This window comes from Protopterus annectens, chromosome 2.part0 (genome assembly GCF_019279795.1).
Source record: "Protopterus annectens isolate FY-2018-M chromosome 2.part0, PAN1.0, whole genome shotgun sequence".
Taxonomy (NCBI): domain Eukaryota; kingdom Metazoa; phylum Chordata; order Ceratodontiformes; family Protopteridae; genus Protopterus; species Protopterus annectens.
Window position 1 is genome coordinate 9,355,170 of NC_056728.1, and position 19,101 is coordinate 9,374,270.

At 39.4% G+C, this 19,101-nt stretch overlaps 1 protein-coding gene across 4 annotated transcripts in view; it reads right to left on the minus strand.

The window, feature by feature from the left end:
* Positions 1 to 1,515: 1,515 nt before the first annotated feature.
* The window catches only part of ADPRH (ADP-ribosylarginine hydrolase), a 150,498-nt gene continuing 132,912 nt past the window's right edge, over positions 1,516 to 19,101 (minus strand). For all 4 annotated transcript variants that reach the window (XM_044060488.1, XM_044060486.1, XM_044060490.1 and 1 more), the window contains exon 4: positions 1,516 to 4,219. In XM_044060488.1, coding sequence (XP_043916423.1) covers positions 3,826 to 4,219 — 394 coding nt within the window. In that variant the 3' untranslated portion in view covers positions 1,516 to 3,825. The remainder of the gene's footprint in view (positions 4,220 to 19,101) is intronic.

The window sequence follows — 19,101 nt, forward strand, 5'->3', positions numbered from 1 at the left end:
CGCACACTACATACATCACACACGCACATTAAATTTATTTCCTTACCTATACCTAGCCCTTACTCTAACCCTAACATGCAAACACTTGCACACAATACTCCCAACCCAATACTAAAATGTTCAGTACATGCAAAAGTGTTGGCATTACTAAACAACTCCACTCCCATCCAGATGCCAAAATGTTCATTATATCTAAAAGTTTTGGCATTACTAAACAATCCCATTTACCATAGCAACAAGCATATGCCACACAGCATATGAACAGTCAATGTTCTTACTTTCAACATCTCCTGCAATCGACAAATAGAGATTTTGACATAAATAGACAACAGTAAACTCTGTTGATGAAACTCTCATTCAGTATAGTTTACTGTGAGCCAATAATCATACAGAGAACAAAGCAAGCCACCTCTCAGTACACTCAGTATAATGTTCTGACATAATCAGAAAATAAAAGAAAACGTGCATCCACAGTATCAGTGATGTTGCTTTGTTCATCACTCAGTACTTAACTCCTTATTTCTAACTCATTCCATTTCTCTGACATTTTTGCCAGCCTTTTCCACAGCATGGGACATTCAGACTCTCCCTGGATCCCTCGCTTCATCATACCATGTTTTCCATGTGAAAATCTGTTAACAATTCCTCTTCTATGATATCATTTTCACAAAAGCAGCAGCAATATGAAATAACATAGAAAATTAAACATGGAAAATTAAACATCAAATGATATTATTGATTTAAGTAAAGAAATACAACAAAATATGTGGACTTGGAGATGACCAAAGGATCCAGTGTAGTGTCTTTTATTACAGAACAAATGATAAATAAGCATGTATCAGTAACCTTAATGGATTGAATGCTTTAGCTAAACATGTCAAACAGACTAATAATGGCACAGTTTTAAGATCGTGGCTATTGGGAGAATTTATGATATTTGAGGTGGGGATGTAAACAATCTGAATAGTTAGAAGCTAAATGGATCATCAGACTGAGTGGAGACTATGGATATGGTCTTAATGATAATATACCCATTAAACATATGCTTAAAGCCAGACCACTTTTTAGATAGTATACTTAAACTAAATGTTTTTCATGAGTGTTTTCATATATGTATGTATGTATATATTTTTGTATATATATTTTTGTTTATTGAATTTATTTATGTTTTTATGTGTTTTTACATGGTTTAGACTTTGCTTTGGGATGTTAAGTGCCTTTAAATGTAGGTACTTTGTGATTGGGTGAAGTCCTAATTGGAACAGGTATTTTAAGTTGAATTTTAAGAGTCTTATTGCATCTGGTGAAAAAGTTTATCTGTGAAAGCGCTTATGTATCATTTGTTCTGCAATAAAAGACACTACACTGGATTCTTTGGTCATTTGAGTCCACAAATTCTGTTGGATTTATTTGCTTTGTTTTCGTGTGTGCACTTGGTTTCTGGAAGTGGTTGGTAGTATTTTTCTTCTGTTGTGCATATTGATTTAAGTAAGACAATCAAGAAATGAGTCATACTGTGATGAGCAATATCATTTTATTAATTAGTGAATTTTCTATACTGGTTTTACAAAAAAAAAGCAATGACATCACACTGGGTGGAAAAATAAACTGAGTATTGCAATTGATCAATGAAAGATGAATATTTGTAGAACTATATTAGATATGAGTAGTACATAAAGAAGAAAAGCTTTAATGAGTAACAACTAATAAAAATATATAGTGTCTTACTAAAGATATGCATTAAATATTTGAGCATATCTATACCAATTTATAATTACTACAGTTTTTAGCCACTGTAAAAGATACATAGCATTGTGTTGTAATTGTGCTGGCAAGTAGCATTGTATTAACTGTAATAGCTTTAAAATAAATGGAAATATATCCTAGGATTATTTGCAAAGTTGTCATACTGTATCTAGTATTATTCCATAGGTTTATAGGGTAGTACTAGGCTAAATGCCCTCAGGGGTAACTTTAAGCCTAGCCAATTACCCCATGTGAGAATCAAACCCTGCACCTTGCGCCTGCAAAGTAAACAACTTAACCATTATGCCAACCTCCCATTACAATTCATTTACTTATTTACTTCCTCCTTTATAACCTTCTTACAATCATTCTCAACAGCTTTACCTTTGAACATGATCCTCAGGATATCCCTCAAAACACACACTGCCAGTACTTCCTAATTCATAAAGATTAGTTCTCCGCAAGCTAATGTTCAGCATTGACAAACAATGTTTTTGGGTTGTGTTTGTAGCGATGACTTCATAGAAACCCCATTACACCATTTTATAAATGGGAGGAAAATCAAGCAAATTGATGCTCTGTGCAAAAAAAAAAATACGGTGATGAATATATATGTATCCGGTGGGCCTTCTGTGCAGACATTGTAAGTCCACCCTGTGTCTGTGTTGGTTTTCTCCAAGTTCTGCAGTTTCCACCCATATTCCAAAGATATGCAGTAGGTAGACTGGATGCTCTAAACTGGTCATGTGTGTGTGTGTGCATGTATGATGTGGAAGAAAAACCATGACAGGGCATGCCACACAGTGGTGTGAACATTGGTTTATCATCATAACCAAATTACAACCAAGTTCATGGCTACTAGTTTCTTCAAGGTCTTCAGCAATACTGATAACTGAATATCAGTATTGCTGAACTTATTAATATAGTGATGGAAATATTCAAACTGCTGATTTCTGCATTCTTGTGAGTTGACTAATTTGATATGTAAATGGGATGGATGGCACATGGCAAGCTATCATAAAAATCTATCAGTTCAAGGTAGTTTTCTATCTTCATTTTAAAAAAAAGTTTCTTCAAAGATCTGGAAATTTGTGGCTTTAATTTTCTATCAGATAACTTTGAATGTCATTCGGACAAACTCATTGCTGTTTGATTTTTACTAATTTTGTTTTGCTGAACAGCTGCAAATCAAATTGATCTGGCAATGCTTCAGATAATCCACGCCAAATAATTAGTACTTCATCTATTAGTGGCATAGTGTTCAGAAGTTTTACCACCTTTACATACACATTCCCATAAATTACTAATTACTTGGCCAGAGGAACTACATGTAATGCACATAAATAATCATAAATGTCACACATGTAAACCTATAACTAAAAGAGTGTGCTTAAGGCAGGGCATAGCACAGCCTCATTTAGGATGTCCTAACCACCACTTTATGGTACTGAGTGTGTTGATGGCACAAGAAGTCAACACAAAAGAGGTAGGAAAATAGTCATACAAGAGAAGATCCACAAAGAGTTATGATACTAAACAAATAAATACTGGCAGAATAGTTGTACTGCTTGTGGAATTAAATCAAATAGGATCTTGGGTACATGACAGTCAGCTGAGAGGGGGGTGAGTCACAAGATACTTCCTTCCTCATCTTTCCTTGGGGAAGGGACACGGTGTTGTGAGGCAGCTTGATTAGCATAATCCCTGATGAAGACCAGAAACTTCAACTGGGTCATAAGTACTCTGTGGGTCAATGGCTCTGGAAAGTGTGTTCTTGTACTAGTGAGTAAATAACATCCACAGATCCTACTGCACACAAGTGCCGTCACTGATCCCAAGAGACCTGATGTGGACAGAGCACAGATTATAGACAAATAATACCCAAGCCTCTGTGTAGGAGGTGGACTATAACATGCCATGTGTTGGTGACTACTACTGTCCAAGCTTTCTTAGTGGATCCAGGTCAAAAGTGGGAAGTATTAAGCGTCATAATATGTTAAGGGATATTGCTTAAATGAAGCTGCATATAAAAAAGCATTTTTTCTGCCAGCAGCTCTGTGCTTAAATAATGGCCGATTACTAAGCTTGGCTCAGGTTATAAAGGACTGCTGCTGAACTTTCTAGTCTCCCACGGTACTCAAGTTTATCATAATTACAGAGTGGAACTCCTTCAAAGCCATACATTGCACCCCACCAGCATGCACTCATTACTGCTGTAGAGTCACTGTCACCTCCATGAAAGAAAGCCCGATGAGCAAGTTCGGTCCATGAATTTCCAGCCCCCAGAATAGCATCATACGCTATCATAGGAGCATCATGACCACTGCTGCCAGCCCAGCCACTGAAACTTAACGACTTGTAGAATGCATCCCTCTCTTTAACACCGTACTCTTCAGGAAATGTTGCTGTAGATTTTCCATCCAGTATTCCTCTTTTCTGGAGATAATCAGTCCACTTACCTTCGAAATATGACCTACAATGGGAAAAAATATATCCAAATTAATGTTCACTTTGGTTTTTATTTCTACAATGTAATAATAAATTAAGGTGCATACAAAACTGACATATACCAAATGAAACATATTTTAGGAACTTATTTATATTCATTTGTTAACGGATGTAAAACATTGAACCAGAGGGACCATTTTCTGTTTCAGCCTGGGAGTACAAACAAACAGGAAAGACAGCAATATTTTAAGTAAAGGCAGGAAGTAGAACATGCACTCAGAATTTGGAAGAAGGTATTGTATTAAATATTTACAATATGTACACTGTTTGGGGAAAATGAGATATAAAAATATACACTCAAATATGGTGGAAGATTATACATAAACTGTGTATGATATCTGTATAATTTAGTATTCTGTGAGATACGTTGATGATTAGGAAAATGGATACTAAAAGAATACAAGGTGATAGAATAAAATGGACAAAGTCATTCTGGAAAAGATGTGCTGGTGGAATTTGTAGCTGAGAGGAAGGAGATACAAGGCAAAAAGGTCATTAAAGTGGTGAATAATAATAATATGGAACTAATATTCCATTGGGGATAGCCATTCTTCCTTCTGAGGAGAGAAAGTGGGCAATTTTCTTGGACCAAAAAGTGTTATTACAACAAATTGGTCAACTTTTTGGGACTCTGGACATTTTTTCAGTGGGTTGTGAAAACCATGAACTTAATCATTTTATAATGCAAGATAATTTCTCAAACCATGTTCTAATTATTTTTTTTACTGTAGTTTGCAAGAAATTTGTTCTATAAACTACCATACTGTCAGCATATAAAATAATAGGAATATGAGGGAGGTCATTAAGCACTTTGATAAAAATGTTGAAAAGTTAAAGTTTATAGTTTACTTATTTAAAAAATATGTTTGAGAGAGAGAACTTTAATTAATTCCAATCCTAAAAAAAAATTAATGAAATTTTTCATTTTTAAAAAATATCATATCATCAGACTATTAAAAGGAAAATATATAGTCACCCATAGAAGTGGGACTAAGCAACTGTACTATGTTCAACAAACATGCTGCCTTACTGGCATATGTTGAGCTACCACACCACTTGTGTTGTTGTCCATAACCACAAGAAGAGGACCTGAAGTCCATAAGTAGTGAATGACTTTCAAGGTGTGGATCACCACCAACATTTCATTGACGATGTACTACCATGTGTCCTTGGGCTCCCAAGTGGCTTGCAATTGCACCCCACTGACACAATTTCCCAAGTGAAGTTGGACAAATCTGTTTGGACAGATTATGCTGGCAACAGTGGGGAAAAATTAAGTCCTGGGTTGATACTCGGTTATGCTCTCTACCATAGTAACTCTCTACTGATGAAGTGCAGCAACAGGGATTCCAGGAAATGTTGGTGCAGGTCCAACAATCTCAGACATACCACTGAATTTTTCTCACGTGGAGATGGGATGGTGGTATTACAAGAATCAGGACACCATCAGTCTGTCTGGCAAGACAAGATCTTGTCTTTGGGAAGAAAGGCCATTCTTTTGTTTTGTTGGAGTTGATTAAGCACTCCCAGAAAGACTAATTTTTGTGAATGTGTCAGACATGACTTCTGGTGGTTCATCTTGAACCCTAGCTGGGAGAGTAAGGCCAAGTCCTTCTCTAATGATTCCAAACACCTGGATACAAACTGCACAAATCAGCAAATTATCTAAGTATGGAAACATGTGAATGCCCAGAGTCTGATAGTGGCCACTACTGGGGCAAGACATTTGGTGAACACTCAAGGTGCAGTGGACAGCCCAAAGTGCAATACAGAAAACTGATAATGTTAGCCAGATACAACAAATCTCAGAAATGTCCTGAAGTGGTAAGTAACAGGGATATGATGATATGCATCCATGAAGTCCAGGGTCACCATGAAGCAGTGGTCTGGCCACAGAGAAAGCATTGTCTGCAGGGCAAGCATCTTGAACTTGAGGACCTTGACAAACATATTGAGAAAAAAAGATCCAATATTGGTTTCCACAACAGCTCTTTTTTGGGGACCAGGAAAATTCTGGAGTAGTTCTCTCATTCTTTCTGAAGGAAGGACTAGGCCTATGACCCTTGAGTCCAACATTTACCAGGGAATAGAAGGGAATAAAAAAGTTTAGTCTGTCTGGTGAGGGCCAGCCCTCTTGAATGGAAGCAGGTGTTCTTTACACTGCCACCTGTAATCCCTGCCAACAATTTTGAGCACCTATTTTCCAGAAACCACTAACAGCCAGACTGCTTTGTTGACAGCTAACTTTAGAGATGTGTCACCTGGAGGGGGACCTAAGAAAGATGGGTGCTGCTCCTCAGTGTAGGCATAAGTTGGAAAGGAGATTATCCATTTTGGGAAAGGAACCTCTCTTTTTTTAGGCTTGGCAAAGTTCTCATCCTGCCTTTTCCTTTTATTGTCTTGGTTTTTGTTTGTCTGGGAATTCTGTTTGGTAGGCCACTGAAAATGATCCTGCTTATAAGACATAAACTTGGGAATATGAAACATTTTTGACACCCCTTGCATCTTTTTACCTCTGTTATCCTATTGTTTAAGGATCTGATTAGCTGCTGTACCAAACACAATCAGGCTTAAGTGCAACATTCATAATCTCATTATTTTAACTCTTCAGATTTGTTTTGGCTGTGCAACTAAGCATACCTCCTTATCACCAATGATGATTCTGCAGTTCTAGAAATAGCATCAGCCCCCTCCAAAGCACTCTTTAAAGCATGCTTTACACCTCAGAAACATTGGAAACTACAACTTTGACAGACTTTTTGTTCAGCTGGGAACTACACAGCAAACCTGTATATATCACACATACACCTCAACACAAACTTCCACATAAAACACTTGTAGTTAAACACTGTAAAAGCTACCATGCTGGACTGAGACAGCTTCTTTCCCTAAGATTCTAGCCATTTCCTAGTTTATTTGAAGGGACTGGATTTGAAGACTAAATTCTTTTTATTAGAAGAGATCAATGGTGATACAGAAGCAGGGTCTGCAGACAAGGAAGCTTGGAAGCCAGGCATGGCTGAGCATACCCTGAATTTCATAAGCACTTTTTTAGGCAAATCCTCAATGAGCAGAGGAGAATTGCATGTTTTCTTAAAAACATTTTCCAGCTCTGGCATCAATGGAGGTGGAGGAAAGATCTCCATGCCTGGGGCCACATCCTCCAAAAAAAATCATGAATTCTGCTGATCTCCGGGGCAACCAGTGATTGTTCCCAACTGAATACAAACTTAAATCTAACCAGCATTTGAGAAAAAGAAAACATCTATTTGTGTTCCTGAGCCTATTTGTCTTCAGAGGAAACCAACTGATCAGTCTGACAGTTCCAAAACCACAGACAGTGGATCCCCTTCAAAATCAGGATCCTTTGATGACTAATTAGTGGTGGAAGCACGGGTGTTACTCATAACCCAGTTATGCATCCTATGACCAACTGCCTTAACAATGGATCTAGCCACAGCGCCCATATCTGGAGGAATGCAGTCACAGACTGTTGCCCTACCACATGGTGGTGGTTCTGAATCTTTTCTGAATGCAGTATCCTACTGAGAGGGGAGAGTTAGGATAAAGGTTAACATATCTACCTCACAGACTTAAGGTACAGGGTTTGGTTCACACCCTTGAAAAAGAGAAATTGTCTAGGCTTAAAATGCAGCTAGTTTAGTACTGATTTAGCTTATCTTGCTAGAGCGCCATTTGTGCCCGACAGTGTGTTTCTTAAACAATCCGAATTACAGAGCTACATAAGTATATTTTTTGCACTTTAACTGTTTAGTATTTCTTATCAGTACTGCAATGGTTGCACTTATTTCCTTACTGGTTCCGCACTTTTTTTATTTATTTGTGTAACAGTACTGCACTGCTTTTATTTATTTGACTGAATTATTTACTTTTCTGGGTCTCCATTTATATATTTGCAGATCTCTGCTTGAATTTTTGTTTTTCCCCCACCCAACTGCTGTTGCGTTCTTAAAGTAGGTGGCTTTTGTTATTGCCTGCCCCTGCTGTAAATTTGATAAGGGACACTCCTCCCAGTCCCATCTCATTAGCTCACTCTACCTAATACAGAGATCATTTGGGATGGTCAACCCCCTTAGTTCCTTAACCTGGAATTTTCTTCTGCTTCTCCTCTCTCCCTTTGCACTTTACTAACAAAAAACAAACAAAAAAAAACCACTTTATTCAGCTTCTTTTACTTCATCTTGCTTTTTCGGCCACTTGCTGCGGCTTGCAAGTGTTCAATTGCATCTTTTCTGTTAGATTTGTTTTTGCTTGTTTATAGCCTGTTTAAGTTGCAAGTTTTATTCTAAGCTTCTTAGTTTTGGTTTAAACTCTTGGGCTTTAAACTTACCCCTTAGCTCTCCCTGGCCTTTCTCTCTCAGATTCAGACAAATATGGATGGACAACTTCCTACAGTTTCTCCTGCCAGTCTGGTTGATATGGGCATCCTTAGACAGTGTAGCAACTGCCTTATGTACACAGACAACCACCTTCTACTACCACCTAGGAGCACAATTTGCGAGAGATGCAATTGTATTAAGAACCTAGAGTCTATGATCTCTCCCTCACAAGCCAGTATATCTGTCACTGAGAAGGTTGTCAGCACAATCACTACATCTCAAACACCACCTACATATACACAACACACACCCACATATGTGGAGGTCCTCAACAACAACATACCCAAACAAAGGAGACCTCCGAGGCAAAAACATGCGATCGCCACAGCCCTCCACACCACATACCACGCATAGTTCACACACCTGCATCTCACAACCACTAAAGCTTAACCATAAACCTAAAATATTAGTCATAAGAGACTCCATTGTAAGACACACAGATGTGCCTCTCACCAGGCTGGATAAGAAGAAAGTCACGGTTAGTTGTCTGTCAGGGGCCAGAATCTGCCATATCACACACGCACTCAAGTCTCTCAACAGCAGGTACTGTTATGACTCTGTCATAGTCCATGTTGGTGTGAATGACTTGAGACTTACCTCCTTGGACAATATGAAGAAAGACATAATGAACTTGGTGAATGTGTGTCCCAGAGAGGTATGTCGCTAGCCTTAAGCAGCATTTTACCATCACCCAGAATTATGCCTTAATGCAAGCAGAAAATGATTGACTTTAACAACTGGCTTAGTTTCTGGTGTCATTCCAGGGGGAACCAGTACCTGACAGTCTGGGAAGATATGATCGACTGACCACGGTGCTTTGCCAGAGATGGCCTGCATCTCTCTCACTTGGGCTTCAGGCTTCTGGCAAAGGCACTAGCCACCCACATAGTGCTTTTTTTTAGAAAAAGTGATGAGGTTAAAACTACCAACATAAACATTTTTACAAAATGCAAATTGAAGGTCATGCTGTTAAACGCTAGGAGTCTGAACATGAAACTTCACACATTGCAAGCATTCTTAACCCTGGAAAATGCTGACTTCTGCGCAGTCACAGAAACCTGGTTCAAAGCTGTGAAGACCCCCCAGCCATACCTAGTTAACTCATCCTATCATACATTCAGACCCCAAACTGTCGGTAGTAAAGCCAGGGGAGGTGGAGTTTCAATACATATTAAAGAGATACACACCTCCAGCTGGTCAAATAGTATGATGCACTCCAGGTGCACTTACCCATTGACAAGACCTCTATGCAAACCATAGCTAGCTACTGGCCCCCAAATCGGACTCAAGATACCCAATCTACCTATCTAGACCTTTTTGAATCCATCAAGATTCAACCCTTTACGCTGATCCTGGGAGACTAAGTTCCCAAACATAGACTGGAAGAACTACTCATGTCAGAACACAAATGCCCAGAGACTCCTCGATTTTGTCAATGCAAATGCATTGGAACAGCTAGTTGATATCCCCACAAGAGGTGATAATATCTTGGACTTGGTATTAACCAACATGAGTAACCACTGCAGCATCACTGCAGTATCATCCTCTCTTGTAAGATCCGACCATAAAGCGGTCACATTCAAAGTCATCATCTCCCCTGAACCCCCTCTAGCTAGGGTCAAGCAAAACAAACTTCACCAAAGCTGATTAGAGCCTCCTAAGGGATGGTATAAAGAGCTTAACAGCCCCCTCCCTCTCTCTAGAAACTGGCACCAGTATCCAAAACTATACCAAATTACTATATGAACACTTGTATAGATGCATGGAAATCAGGAATTCCAGACAGAACTAAATCATCCTATGCAAGGAAGAGTAAACTGGTCTGGTGGACATCTGCAATAAATAAACTCTATAGCAAAAGAAAAAAATTGCTGTCCAGGACCAAGAAGGAGCAGGTGCACAATTGGAAGCAATCTCTCCTTAGCCTAAACAAGCAAATAAGGATGTATATCACATAATCAAAATCCCAAAATATCGAACACCATAATCTCGAACTTGGAATGTCGAAATGTGATATAATTGAAAGCTCAGAACAGCAAATTTTTTCCCAGGGAAAAAACTCACTGTTCCGAGAAGCACATACACAATACAAGCACATCAAAAAAAGTAATCCACACGTATACACTTAAAATCCTACTTCTAACCCTACACTAAACCGTACATACACTATCTATCCACTTACCTTAACGCAAACCCTAACCCTAAGGTTCCTAACTATCGCACACTCACCTTACCCGCTCCCTAACCCTAAGGCCCCTAACTATCATACACTCACGTTACCCACTCCCTAACCCTAAGATCCCTAACTATTCCATTCTCACACTCACCTTAACCTGGTCCGTTCACACACACGCCTTAAACCGGTCCATAACCTTTGCACCACAGTGGAGAAAATAGCGAAGAGGCAGAAACAGCCCAACAAATTTTTTCCCTAGGAAAGAATTCGATGTTCTGCAGCTTTGCTATTTTCAGCGTTCACTGTTTTGGGTTTGATATTATAACATTCGACGTTTTACTACTTCGATGTTATAATATAAACCCGCAAAGAAGAGCACTAGTGAAATCCTCCAAAGCAAACTTAGAGTCCAAATTGGTCACCTCTACTAGAGGCAGATCATAAGGCCTTCTTCACATATGTCTGTAATCTCAAAGGTACTACCCAGATCTGTTCAGAACTGGTGGTTGAGGACACCACATATACAAATACCATAGATATAGCAAACTTGCTGGCTGACAGATTCAGCAAAACTATCACCCTTCTGTCCCCTCATCAGTAAATCAGGACATTCACAGTACCTGCCCCCTTCCCCTTATATCTAGGGATCAGGTCATCGCTGCTCTCTCAAAGGCAAAAAATACAGCCTCTGTGGGACCTGAAAACATCCCAGGCTGCATCCTACATCAACTCAAGCAGGAACGTGCACCAACATTACGCATCCTATTCAACCAAAGTCTGAGTACTGACTTTGTCCCAGCAGAGTGGAGGACAGCCACTGTCATCCCTTTAAATGTGGTCGACTTTTTTGAGACAGTCACCAAAGCCATGGATGAGGGAAAGACAGAGCACACCGCCTACCTTGACCTGGCCAAAGCCTTCGACACTATTCCCCAGTTGGGCACAATAGATAAACTCTCTCAACTAGGCATCAATCCATATGTTACCAGATGGGTAGCTAACTGGCTCACTGATAAAACCCACCTAGTCAAAATAGGGGATGCCACCTCAATCAGTAGACCTGTATCAAGTGGTGTACCCCAGGGTTTGGTCTTGGGACCTCTATTATTTGGGATACTCTTTTCTGAGGTGCAGTCCAAAACCAGTGGGCTATGACTGACCAAGTTTGCAGATGACTGCAAGCTGAGCGCTATCATCAATTCACCTAGTGATGTGGACATCCTTCAAGAGGGTCTCATCCCAAACAAATGACTGGTGGCAGAAACATGGCCTCAAGCTGAATACAAAAACATTCATCATCATCACCTCCTTTGGGGAGGGTGACATCCCCACAAACTATCACATTAATAACGTCCTAAGCATGCAGCCAGTCATGAGGGACTTGGGGCACCCAGATTGAGAGCAACCTGACTTTTTACCACCATGTTGCTTCCATTGAAGGTGAAGCTTTCTACATGGCCCACCTCATAAGTAAGGGTACCTCATCAAGGGACAAGGAGGTCATAACATCCCTGTATTCCTCCCTTATAAGACCCATTACTGAGTACAATGCCCCATTCAGCATGTACCTCGCAAAGCACATGCAGCAGCTGGAGAGACCACGAAGGTTCTTCACCAGGAGAGTCTAGGTGACTTTGTCTGGCATACAAAGCAATCTTGGACCCTGCCTGGATGGGACTGCTGCATATCCGCAAGTCAAGCTTCACTCAAGTAAACCACATGCGAGGCCTCAACCTGGTCTGTGACATCAATAGGACTTGTTGGTGGGACAGATGTGGGTCCCAGAGACTCTCCCATCTGTGAAACAGACTCCCTGTCCACATCAAGCAGAATACCTCTCTTCCCCTTTTTAAGCACAACCTGAATAACTGGATGGGAAATAGAAAATACATCCCTGCGATTCCACCCACGTCCCTGCTGGACAGGGGCATTGGGTGCTGATTTATCTAAACATGGGCTAAACTCTTGGCTAGGCTTATAAGGGCCTCAGGGCCAACAGCCTAGTAACTTCCTATAATCGTATGAGAGAATCCCTGAAGGGAGACGTACCATCACTGGTAACAGATTCTGCACCCCTGATGCCCCTTGTGCCTAAAGGGTTTAGTTTTGCCATACCTGAAGCAGGGAATGGTACAGCCATGGAGGACATGTCTGACCCTCATGTCATACACAGTTGTGGTACTAACACCACACCAGGGGACATGGGATCCTGCCGAAGACTACTGTGCAATCATGAGCCATAGGCTAAGGTATATTTTTATTTATTTTTATATTTTTTTAGGTGTACAAAGGGTAGATGGTGGTGGTGTGGGAGGCACCATGTCTAAGTCCATGAAGTCAGGGAACAAAGAACTTGCAAGAGCAATACCAAATACTGGCTGCACAGTCGGCCCAGTAAAAAAATGGACAAAACCCACTATTCTCTCTCTAAACAGCACTCTGAAGTCTATTTCTTCAGTGGTACAATACTGAATAATAAACTGAGAAAAAAAAAAAAAACAATTTCTGCAGCCCAGCTCAAAGCACAAAATACATGTCACAAAGATCCCCAATTTAAATAAGTAAAGACTAGTTTCAGCTCCAGATGAGTATAGACACCATAAAATGGCCTTAGACAAGGAATTAAGTATAAATTTAATGAAAATTCCTTTCAGAAATGTTTCCCATACAAAACAGCTCCAAAATCACGATTTAAACAAAAATGATTTAAAATGTTATAAATCTATTCAATTATCTCAAGCAAGCATAGCCCCAAAGAAAAAAAAAACTGCAAAGACAGACAGTTTTCCTGTCAAAACTTTCAGAGTCTTTTAATCAATGGAAATAACTGATTTATTTGTGGTTCTGGCAACAAGAGCTCAATCAGAGAAACTGCACTAAAACAGCCTTAGTACAGAAACTCAGTTAAACATTTACCAGTGGCCACAAAACACATTATAGGGGTTAAAAACTCCAACAAATTTAAGAATTAGTTTAAAATAAACTATACATTGTATACTCAAGTAAAATAAAACTCAAATTACATACAATTTTCCATTCAGAAAAAAAAAACAAGGAATTCAGCAGAATACACAAGGTACAGAGAGAGAAAATAAAACCCAAAAATAGTTTTTTTATCTGAGCTCAGTGGCTGAAATAGTCCAGCAAGAGCAGTTTTCCAAGAGAGCCTTCTCTAGCTGTGGTACGAGAAAACTGGGTGCTGTCTGTGGGTGAAAGGCACTCCCTGTATTGCCAGCTAATTGGTCCTTCACACCCACAGAGAGGCAGTGGGAGAAGCTCTGAGCTTTGATACATTGCCAGAGGGAGGGTAGTAAGGCACAACTACCCCTAAGCCAGTAAGGCAGTGTGTTTGTTGAACATTCATACATATGTATCTATAATATTGTATTATACCGCATGAAGTTGCAGGACTCCCAGTTCTGGTATTTCATTTTTGATGGGAAGCTGTAAAAATAGAAACATAGAAGCATTTTAAATTCAGTCATGGTGACAGGGAAGACGCATGCATATAAGAACTGACTTTTTGCCATGCCACCTAGAGTGTAAACAGTTATGTTTAAACTATGATAGTGGAAAAAATGTGAGTATGCAGAAGACTTGCAGATGCATGTGTATAGTCATGTCAGCTCTAAACTGCAGCAGCAGCAGCATGTTAATGTCCATTAGACTTTAAATTCCTGTTTTGTCTAGCTACTATGCCAGATATATTTAGATGGTTAGAGTTCATCCATTCAGCTCCATCTTTAGCAAACCAAAATTGGGTGAGGATAGTAAAAAAAAAAAAAAAAAACTTCTTAAGTGGGGAACAAATCTCCCACAACAAAATTCAGAAGGCCTCACCCTCTGTACCCCCTTACTTATTATAATTTACTCTACGGCCCCATAAACTTCAGGCCATATTACAAAACACATGGATAGAAGCTTCTTTACTTTACTTTGGTTTGTCTGGGTATGTCTCACTAAAAATGACTGAAATAGAAAAGCAGATACCATTTAGAGCCTTCAGAAAAGAATGATGTCACCCAGAATATGAGAATTCCTAAGCATAATACTTTGAATTGTATTATTTTGCATCCCAGTGCAAGTGAATTTGGAGGGAGCTCACACTAAATTTAAAGGACACTGGTTGGTTAATTGACGATTTGGATAACTGAACATTTTTTGAGTTGTGCTAGAAGTTTGTATTTCAATTATACGGGAATACAATCATTTCTGTTTGCAGATTTTTTCCGCTACATTTTGGATATTTTCAAGTGAAAATTTGTGAAGTTATTGCCAGTTTTGGTCTGGGTTAAATGTACTGCACCGAGTTCAAATACTCTTTTGATACCAGATAACGTGGGAACAGCTAGTAACCCTGGTGGCAAAGAAGCTCTGAGGGAGGGGTGACAGTGACCAATCCCGGTCCACCCAACCTAAAGAGATGGAGGCTGCCCATTCTACTGCAGTGCTGACACCTAGTGGAGAAGAGGTGCACAGAATGCAGCAGAGGCGGCCGAGTATGTGCACTTTGCTCTGCCGAGCAACATTCAAGACAGCAGCCTTCACAGTGCATGAGTGGAAGAATGCATCTGCAAAGGGATTGCAGGTCTTTGTAGCTGTCAGCAGGCGTCAAACATGGGGAAGGCGTTAAGTTTAGGGCTAAAATGTGATAAGGCTGTTGGTTTCTTGAGTGACATTATCCAAAAATTGGTTCTTGCTCATAGGAAATGAAGGAGATGATTAAGAAAAAGGATGGGTAATAGTCTGCAGGCAATAGGAGAAAAATAATCTAGGAAAAAATACCCTGGATCAGATACTGTATAACATCGAAAGACTACCCAGGAAATAAACCATAAAAATTAAACAGCTAATTCCAGTCAAATACATAATGCCACATTCAATCACAAATGTTTTTTTGTCATAATTCTGTCAATCCTGTAAATACCTCTGACTGTGTGTCATACACAGGTAAATCCCTAACTAGAACCAAAATGACCAAAATTTGAGTACTGGTTTGGGTGCTGGAAGATCAGAGCAGGGGAGCATGGGATGAAGTGACTTATGTGAGCTCACCTATCATGGGAGGTGAGGAAAACGGTGGTCCTGATTTTACAAATTGCTTCCATTGGATAACAATGTCTGTAGGACTGGGATATGTGGGCTTGGTGACCCAAGCCAGTGTTAGTAACCCTAACAGATGTGTGTGGGAGGAAGCTTATGCCAGTGGAGGGCACAGGATTCTCCTGCGGTGATTCTAGTACTCACATCAGCCACCAGGAGGAGCCAGGGACTGAACCACAACTGATTCCTGAATGACAGCTTCCCAAATTGGGAAGGATGATGGTTATCAGCAACAGGGGAGAAAAAACAACTTGTTGGTATTTATCAGATTTGCATGTACGGATATCTTAAAACAAGATTGTCATATTGTCTCTACCCTCTTACTTGATCTTTCAAAGGCCTTTGACACCATCTCTCACAAACTTCTTCTAACCAAACTCTCTCAACTCAGCTTATCTCCTTCCTCACTGTCCTGGTTCTCTAGCTACTTATCAAATAGATATCAAGCAGTAAAGTGGAAAACAGCCACATCCACTTTTCTAAATACCCCAACTGGAGTGCCCCAGGGCTCCATACTGGGTCCTCTGTTATTTAATATATTCATAAACGATTTCCACAACTCTATCCCATTCTCCAGCATTATCCAATATGCTGATGATTCAACTATCATTTGTTCTGCCACATCCTTCCCAGTGCTACAAAAGCTTACACAAGATTCCTTCTCCATCACTGAACTATGGATGAAAGATAACCACCTTGCTCTCAATGCCTCTAAAACCAAACTAATGGTATTTACCCCTTCTAAACACACCTCTATCAATACTAACTCTCTATCAATTACCAGCCACAATAACACATCCCTGGAATTAGTGTCCAATGCTAAGTTACTGGATGTTCAAATCGACAACCATCTCAAATTCAACTCCCACATTCAACACAATATAAAAAAAAACATCAAAAACTAGGCATGCTATACCGGCACAATCGCTACCTTACACCCTCCACTAAAATCCCTCTCTCTACCTCATTCCTCATCCCCTCTCTTCTCTATGGAGCCCCACTCCTAACTAACATCCAATCTTCCCTTAAAACACAACTTTCCACCTGTTACAACAAAATTGCTAAATTCGCTACCAGTCATAAGTCTTCTACCCACCACTGCTCTTCACTGCGTAAATTAAAATGGCTTGAACTTCCCAACCAGCTCATCTATTGTCAACTTACTCTTGCTCACAAGCTCATTTTCAAACCTGACCTCTGTCCATCTCTATCCTCAGCATTTAAATTTCACCTTCCCAGCAGAGTACTTAGATCTAACAACCAAAATCTAATTGAATTGCATAAACCAAATCGTCCCCCTGATAAAAATCTCCTTTCCTTTAGCCTAGCACGACTCTGGAACTATTCGTACCACCTTCAACCACCTTACATTCAAAAAATCTCTTCATTCTCATCTACTTTCCCAGTGGGAATGCTCATGCTCACATCCTTCATGATCTATACTGACTATCTCTCCTTCTCCTCCACTAGGACATTTCTTACCTCTGCTCAAAAAAAAAAAAAAAAAAAAAAAAAAATGACATTGTCTGCTCTGTCAAACTTACAAATGATACAATTGCTTCTTACTTATCTACATTGAAATGTTTACCTTTTGTAGCCTGCATCTTCTGCAATGTGTACCACCAGTTTGTTCTTCCAAAAATTGTTTGCTCTAACTGTAACATTTAGCACTAGTCTGTCTACCACAAATTGTATGCTCTAATTGTATAATTCTTGTAAAATATTGTAAAAAGGATGTAAAACCTATTGTAACCTTGTTTGGAGCTTTTCTCCCCAGGACTCCATTGAAAATGGGTTCATCTTGGCCCAATGGACTATCCTGGTAAACCAACTGCAAATAAATAAAGATATTAAGGGGAGTGTGTGTGTGTGTGTGTGTGTGTGTGTGTGTGTGTGTGTGTGTGTGCATGATATTCAGTAGGGAATGGCATTGTACTGTATTTGCAACTTCATGATATAATCAAATAAAAATGGTTTCTAGCATGGTTTTACTGCTGTTTCATACTACAATAGGTAAGCTAATAATGAAAAGAACCAGAACAGTATCTCCAAATTCTTGCTTAGTCATCAACCCTGTGACCGCGTTTATATAGCTGTGTGTACAAGCATTTTAGCCATTGTAACATTTTAATGTATCATCATGATGGAAGTGCATGTGTTGATTTATGGTGGCAGTGAGTTAATACTATATAAGGGATTTAGTACAGACTGTTAATTGAACACTAGCAGCCCTGCCGCAAACAACAAATGTATTGTGTTGAGTGAATTATAAATTACTGTCATAACTTCACCTATAAGACTGTGCATCTATAACAGATCATACCACATATACAGAGTGCTTATAAGGGTGATTAATCAGTGTATCAATATCAATGTATCACTTCTTTTTAGTGAGTATTGTTTGCAGCATGGAGAACTAGAGTGATCCTGGAAAATTTACACCAAGATTAGTTTTCCAGAGACCGGTAGCAGAGATTATAATCTTGTGCAAACTGTTACACGGTGTGAACACCGTGATCTTCTAGTATTATATGTTATGCAGGAAGGTACTTGTGCAAGGTTCTACAACTGTTGCACGGTGTGAACACCATGCTCTTCTAGTATTATATGCTATGCAGGAAGGTATTGGCCATTATATGTTGGAAGGATCTAGTTACCGATGGTAACACAAATTATTAAACTGCGAAGAGCAGAAGTGTTTTTGTCAAACCTATATTGCACAGCAATGCAACTCCCATCTTTTCATGTCAAGCAGGCTCAATGCCGTAGTTATACGGTCTACCGGCTTAGGGACCCATCATATAGATGTCATGGCTAATTATTTTACAAACTAAACCCAATATACAAAAATAGTAAGATACAATAATTTTATATCAGGTCACTGGCCACATCAGGGAAATGCATCACAGTCGAGTACCATTTATTTATTTAAATGTTTAATGCATTGACTTGTTAATCAGGTCACTAAAATGGCTCATTTCTACACTTTTTCAGCTGTGCCACAATGACAATAAAAAATAGAATATATTTATGGACAACTTAGAGTTGCCACTGAACCAGCATATTTTTGTGAGGAAACGGAGCACTTGTTGAAAACCTAAGCAGTAACAAAAAGAACATGGAAATTCTTCCCAGATACTGACTGTATACTAACAGTGAACACCTGAC